This window comes from Alosa pseudoharengus, unplaced genomic scaffold (genome assembly GCF_046254945.1).
Source record: "Alosa pseudoharengus isolate Yale_2024_CS ecotype anadromous, Long Island Sound unplaced genomic scaffold, YU_APseudo_1.1 YU_APseudo_1.1_scf_11, whole genome shotgun sequence".
NCBI classification, from domain to species: Eukaryota; Metazoa; Chordata; class Actinopteri; order Clupeiformes; family Clupeidae; genus Alosa; species Alosa pseudoharengus.
In genome coordinates this window covers 14,985,783-14,993,282 of record NW_027468576.1, presented here as the reverse complement: position 1 = coordinate 14,993,282, position 7,500 = coordinate 14,985,783, and the positions used below count along the sequence as shown (strand labels likewise).

General features: G+C 48.9%; 1 protein-coding gene across 1 annotated transcript in view; it reads right to left on the bottom strand.

Moving 5' to 3' along the window:
* col24a1 (collagen type XXIV alpha 1 chain) overlaps positions 1–7,500 on the bottom strand; it is a 106,598-nt gene that overhangs the window by 86,656 nt on the left and 12,442 nt on the right. The window contains exons 3-4 of the mRNA XM_076278093.1: positions 5,667–7,102; positions 1,376–1,429 (exon numbers count right to left, since the gene is read on the bottom strand). Coding sequence (XP_076134208.1) covers positions 1,376–1,429; positions 5,667–7,102 — 1,490 coding nt within the window. The remainder of the gene's footprint in view (positions 1–1,375; positions 1,430–5,666; positions 7,103–7,500) is intronic.

Genomic DNA, 7,500 nt, shown 5'->3' with positions numbered 1-7,500 from the left:
TTCCTGTGTATTAGCCGCCATTCTAGAGCCTTCCAATGTTATGATGTTAATTAAAACATATCAATATAACCATATCTAAACTAAATGCACTACTTTTGCAACATATATCTGCATACTTAGGTGAGGTACAGATGCAAGGTGAATAATTAAATGTTCAGTAACTGTATAGATGAGTAAGCTACTTAGTGATCTTGGCCTAACATTTAGAACCCATTGAACTTGGCCTAACATCGAGCACCCATTGAACTTGGCCTAACATCAAGGACCCATTTAACTTAATTGCATTATAAAAGAGCATCTACGCCAATGAAAATGACACCATAGGCATTGTAGGCAACACACCAGCATCAGTCATTTAGGCCAAGATAGTGATTTACTCAGACAACCAACACATTTCTCAATCAATGGCATCTGTGCAACAACGTGGGCTAGCCAACTTGTTAGCGGGACCAAATCCAGTGAGCATCATCAACCAATCATCCCAGTTTCAAGCCAAAGCAGCACTATGACAGTAAGTAGCCAAATAATGATAATTTTGAGGTTAACATAATGGGTTGACAGGATATATCTGGCTATTAAAATGCACTAACTGCTATTAGTTTAGTTGTGATCATTTGAGATTATTAATGATGTGAGAGGATATATCAGGCTTTACACTTTCAACTGAACTAACTTCTGTTCTGAATTTTCATTCACTAATCTGACTAGTTATTCTTTGCCATTTCACAACATGGCGGCAATGTCTTAAAGCTAACATTTGCACACACACACACACACACACACACACACACACACACACACACACACTGTCTGGGAGTGCTGATTGCTGAGTACATGCTGATTTAGCTGTTAGTGGGGGTGACAGTTAACCTGTCTCTCGCCAGATGAATTTCGTTCCGCCTAGCTTCACTCATCCATCTGGAATCGATCCATTGGAGAGGTGTTTCAGAAGGCTGGGCCTTATCAAAAATCTGTTTATATGTTTGGATAAGCCACTTGTCCGTCATCTATTGACGTGCTACTTCAACCACTCACATCGAAGCCAACCCGTGACGCTGAGAACAGTCTCACAGTCGCTTGTACGCTACGTCACATCTATGAAACTCCCGCCCTGCGTCCTGATTGGCTCTACCATAAAATCTGGTGCCGAAATCACTCTCAACGGAAGCGATCCCAGATGGATGTGAGTGAAGCTAGGCGGAGCTAGGCGGAACGAAATTCATCTGGCGAGAGTCAGGTTAGGTGACAGTCGTCCTGCTCCATTCCAAGGGTATGGGCAGAGGGCAGGACTCAGAGCTGTGAGCCGGCACACATGATATAGCTCTCAGCTCTGACATCATATAAACATCAGCTATGGAAACACTCCGTCTCTCACCCTTGGTCCTCTCTTTCCAGCGGGTCCCGGAAGCCCAGGCGGACCAGGTTCACCCTAGAGAAAGAGAGACAAAGAGAGTGAGAGAAAGAGAGAGAGAGACAGAGAGAGAGAGAGACAGGGGGGCAGACGAAGGAGAGAGGTTAGAAGCTGGGATTGTACTTGTATTCATTTGGATTTAATATAGCCATGATGCTTAGGGATATCTTTTGGAATAACGCAAACCTGATGTTTCAACATGAGAGAGAGGCCAGGGCTGTTTTTACTAACTCAACCAACATATTGACCAACCAGCCAGTCCATGCTTAACAGAACACAGACATTTACAGCCAGTAATAAAGGGCTGTGCCATGAGTTTACACATAGGGTTATGGTTAGCATGTCTGCATTTATGTAAAGACTGCTTTAAAACTATCATTCACATTTCCACAATTACATCTAGCCTATCACCAGTAATGGCTACTGAGCAGATTAGAAAACAATATGAAGTACTTTTGTAAAACAAACATTCTCATAATTGTACGGACATGGCTCTCGACAGCAGATTTTAGCTCTGGCAGAGTGATTGCTTCATTGGCAGCAACTCCTTCCTCACAGAGTGATGCCAATCCAGTATATGTCAAACTAATTAGAACAACAATTAAGTTGTTAGACATGCTGGACAAAACACTGAGCTCTCTCCAAACACGACCGCACACTGCTTTGCAAAGGCTCACGGCCAGGTCCAATTAATATGACCCCTTATTTACCTTCTGATAAATGGAGTGTCGCTTTGTTTAACTTTAAGCCAATAATATTTTCTTTAAATGAGGGGTGACACCTCATTCTGCTGAGACTGTCATAGCCAGTAGTGTGTTTCACAAGTGGGAAAATTGGAAATGAGCTGGAAAGAACACCTGGTTCTTTAAACTGCAGTAACTACTCAACACAGATTTCCAGACTTCATCAATCATGCAATTCTGAGGAGCAAGGACTAATGTTCTCCACTATTCCTTTATTTCCATTTCAAATAAAGGCATTGATTTTACATCTTTGAACATTCATTTAATTTGCATTAAGGCGTGTTTACAGCTATTAAAATTATGGTTTACGTGATAGGGCCAGTACCGGTAATATATGAATATCATAATACTGCATGCTAATGGGACTGAGAAACAAGAAGCATAGGACGTACAGTAATACTGGACTTGCAATGGCTTTCCTGCACCTTTAAACGGCATACATCCATATCTGTGAGAATTCTCTGGGATTCCTGGAAGACTGTGAACACTGCTGGACATATGCGAAACAGCGCCAACATCATGTCTCTGACTTGGCAGACTCATCACTCATACAGTATGCATGCATTGCCAAAGGAATTAAAATCCTAATGCATCGTGACATAACGAATGAATTGAATGCAATGGAATATAACCAATCTCTTCCTGATGTGGGAATGCTGGAATGTTATTGTGTAATGACCATACCATATAACATCGCAGGCAAAACAAAACTCATGAAATACCTCAATGGACATGTTATCTTATATTGTTACAAAGCAAGGCACATCTCTTTGACTCTAGCTTCCTGCTTTGCTAGCCTGATGTGCATATCTGTACAAAAAAGACAGGTTTGAATTCAAGCCTTGTTTGTTTCCTCAGTGGTGTCTCCTTACAGATGGAGACAAGTGCTATTTCAACATAATCAATGGAGCAGAAGAGTTTCATTGCAGCCTGGACCGTCCCCAAAAACTTCTGGGGGGGTGGGGGGGTATGATTGCGAACTGGATGCCTTTCAAGGCTATTTGCACAGTTATCATCTGTCTTCTCCGTGGGCATTTTCATGTTCTTCCAAAGTAAACAGAATCCGCCAAACACGTCGCAGTGGTTCGGCGGAAGAGCGGAGGGATGCCAACGGTAACACGGGAGGCTAATCTCCCATGGCAACGGCAGCACTGAGTGCGCTCTGGGATGGAGTGTCTTGCACAGCATGAAAGTGTCTTGCGAGCGAAGAATACAAACAGTCCCACTCGAATTAATCTGGGAATGTTCGCAAAACAATAAATATGACACTATAAAGATATCTGATGGTTGGCTGCCCGTGAACTTTGACTGACATCTGGAATGCAGCGCGTCCTGTGATTTTCGAAGCCACGGCCCGCTATTTCAAAAAAGTCACAGCACGGAAGCGCCCTGACTCAGCTCCTGCTTATTATCCACTGGACTTGCTTAACCGTATGTCCCCAACACTGTCCTCCCACACCACCCCAGCCCATCTCACCCCACCTCCTGCCATATTCTCATAGGCTGAGCATGGAAGGGGGGAGTTTTCATTGGCTCCAGAGGTTCCGTTCCTATGGTGATGAAGGTCGGGGCCAGACGTTGATGCGCTGCAACATCTGGGAGCGAAGGGGAACTCCGAGTGCGGGCCTACGACAACAAAATAGGGAGTGTTTCCCAGCCAGCTGTTCATGCCTCCATCTGCCTCCGCCTCCTCCAAATGGTGACCCACTAACATTCTACACAGATTAGTCCTCATCATCTATGACAGCACGTCATCACAAGGCACCACACCAGTGCACCATGCACATACCAACACACAGGGAGCTAGTGGCCAGTTGGGTCACACATGGCCGAGTAACCCACCCCCTCCACCCTGAGTTAATCTTTTTCACACAGCCAGCCACCCCTGCCCGTCTCGAGAACGGAAACGTCTGGGAACTCCTCATGGCGCCACGTCTCCTCAGGTATATGATTATGGGGGAGGACGGGCTGGCAAAGGTGGTACAAACGAGAGGGAAGCAGAGAAGCGAGCTCTCTGGCATAGGCGTCTGTAGGCAGCTGGTGAACTCACTTCCCCTGGACGGGGAACCCGCTGCGTCAAGCCAGAGGAGCGCAGCCAGAGCTCCAGCGAGAGTGCAAGTAGGGTGAAATCAAGGAGATGAAAAAGTTCAGTACACTGCACCACATTACACGCCACTGAAGCACTCTCTTCCCCTGTACCACACGACAACAACGTCACTGCCATGACCATTGTGGGGGCAAGACAAACATGACCTTCCATTCCTGCTCTCCCTTCCAGACGTGATCAATCAGGGCAGGGCTTAACCCAAGGCAGTGAACACAGAGCGGAGCCCTAACCAGATTAAGATGTTGGTGCTGGTGTTATGTTCTTCCAGCAGCTGGATCATTCAGTCTCTCTCTCTCTCTCTCTCTCTCTCTCTCTCTGTCTGACTCAGTGGTGGCTCATTTGTTTGCATAATAAGAGTGGCTGTTTAGCTGATTGCCTCACTGGCCCACTGACCCAGTCTGCATCTGACTTGGAGTCCAAAGCAGGGAGCAAAGCCCCCTCCCTCCATCATGAAAATAACATGAAGACACTCTTCCTCCTTCTTCCTCCAACTAAAAATATGTCCAGGGTCCCCTTGAGACAGCCTGCTCTCTAGGCCTGTGAATGAATATTCTGCTTCTGGCTGAGGACAAAACAAGGCAAACACGGATGTCCATACTCTATAAAGCAGTATTGTGTTTGGATAACATACTGACATATGGATATGTGCATAAGACATATGATGCCATGCTAGAAACTGTGCTTCACCTTGCTGGAGCCTGTCGCAAAACCAACTTACCCAGCAACACTTATTTCCATCCACTCCAGAGAGTACAGACTCTCTCTAACACACACACACACTCATATACACACACACACACATACATACATATCACATTTCCCCTTTGGCTGTATGTCGTGGAATACATACATCTGACTTCACTGAAAACACACTCTCTTCTCCAGCGCGACTCTCTATCACTTTAGAATGTGTTGATAACGCCGTGTTCCCACTGTCGCTAGGCAATGCGATTCCCAGCATGCATTGCACACTTATAAATTACTTCATGCTCTCAGCCATTACAGCACGAGAGCTGGCAGCCGTTCAAAAAGAAAATGACATGTGTTATTCTTACCACCTGTTGATACATGAAAAAAAGTGAGAGCACTTGGACAACCTATCACCTTGCTTCTAAATCAATACATAGGCCTGCCAAAATATTTTCCTTTCATATACTTTTTTTCCCCAGGAGATTTCTGGTGGGACTCTGTGTAACACAGCCAAATGGAATAGCAATCAAAGAGCTACTAATGGCTATAAATTAGCTTGGATAGCATTGGATTGTAATTTGACTCATTTCCCATGCACACTTTTGTTGCACCGTCTTGTGGTGGACTGAAACACTTTGAAGGCGATGTGAAACTGACGCAAACGCGAGAGCATGATTAGCAAACTGAGCAGGAGGAAAGAAAGCAGCACACTCACCGGAGGGCCTGGTTCTCCTTTCGGACCGTCATACTCAAAGATATAGTCTTCCTCCTCGTAGCCGTAGTCGTAGCCGTAGCCGTAGCCGTCTGAGTCTCCGACGTCGTAGGGAGCCCCCAGCGGATGCTCCTCCGAGTCGTCCACCTGGTTGTGCGCACCGGGGTCACGGTAGAGGGTGGTGCTGTTCAGACGCAGCTGGGGGCCCATCAGCTCGTCGTCAGACTGTGGCGGTGGCCCGGACTGGGTCCGGTTCCTCTGGCCTTCCTTCAGCCGGCTCTGCCTGACGGGGGAGATCAGGCCAGGGGTCGGCGTGCCGGTGGGACGGGTCCTCTGGCGGAGTCGCTCGTCCTCCGTGTCGTTCTCGCCCTGGACGGCGGCCTTGCCTGTGGTGGTGGTGTTGGTTGTGGTGCGTCCGCCACTGGTGCTGGCTGTGGTATTCCTTGACGCAGTGGCGGCGGCTTCAGACACCATCCTGCTGAGGGGGCCTGGGGAGGGGCTGGGACCGAATCGCTGCGCGGCCAACGTCCTCTCAGTGTGATGGACCTCAGACTGCTGCACAGAAGGGCTTAGGCTTAGAAACACCTGATCTGGGGCTTCCAAGGTTTGGCTGCTGGTGGTGGTGGTGGTGGTGGTGGTGGTGGCGGAGGTGGCTGGGAGCGGACCGGAGGTACTCCCCTGCCAGAGGGGCTCCAGGGGTGCAGGCGAGGGGTCTGAGAGGGACCCCAGGAAGGACTCAGTGGGGGGCTGGAAGAGCCCGGCTCCGCTCCCGGCTCCGCTTTCCGTGGGCGGGGGCGATCGGAAAGTGTCCGCCAGGCGGCACTGTTTTTTAACGTAGTCGCAGTACTGCGCCGCCGCCTGGGCGGAAGGGTAGATGTCCAGCTGGCACAGGGCCACTTCCAGCTGGGCACTGGTGGAGTCCAGCCTCCCCAGAGCGAAGAGGCCGTCGGAGGCCAGCAGCCCCGGCGACAAGCCGGTGGCGGGGATCTCCTCGCTGTACCGGACGCTCCCGCAGTGCGCGTAGAAGGACACAGAGCGCAGGCGCACGCCTACAGCGAACGTGTGCCACTGCCCGTCCAACGCGGCGTACGGGAAGTGGACGACTGTCGCCTCCCCGACATGCACAGCCACGCTCCCGGGCAGGAGCTGGATGCCGAAGCGCAGCCTGTCGTCCCGGCCACCTCGGACGCTAAAAAGGAAAGCATTGTTCGCTTGCCAGCAGCGCAGGCTCACAATGATGGAGAACTCCTCCTCAAGGTCGGCGGGGAAAACCGCCGGAGCAGGGGCCTCAATGTGGGCATCCCCGCTGAGGGTGACTCCGACGCCGGGTGGTAGGACATCCAGGGAGGGGCGAGGGTGCGAGGGAGACGGCGCCGTTGTGCCAGACAAGTGCGTCTCTCTGCGGCCGGTGAGGCCCAGCTGAAGAATAATATCTAAACCTGTGAAGCGAGAGACAGATTTATAGTAGAGCAGATAGGATGATAGCGAGATAGAGAGAAGATGAAAAAAGAAAGAAAGAGAGATAGAGAGAGAGAGAGGGGGGGGTGAAAAAGAGCAATATAGAAAGTTATAATAATTTATTTGTACTTGTTACCTGCCAAATTGAACATTAAATAGGGTGACAAAGGGACCAGGATAATAGGGAAGCAAAGGGTTAAATGATTTCCCAGATTTCCCATTCTTACTGGTACTTAGGAAGATGTGGACCCGGTGAGGAGGAGGAGGTGATGGGAAAGGGCTGCCGTGGGATAGAGCTTCAGATACTACAACAGCTTGTTTGAATCACCGTGACTATTAGGTTCATGGAAAGCACTGACTCAGGAGTTTCTCTCTCATT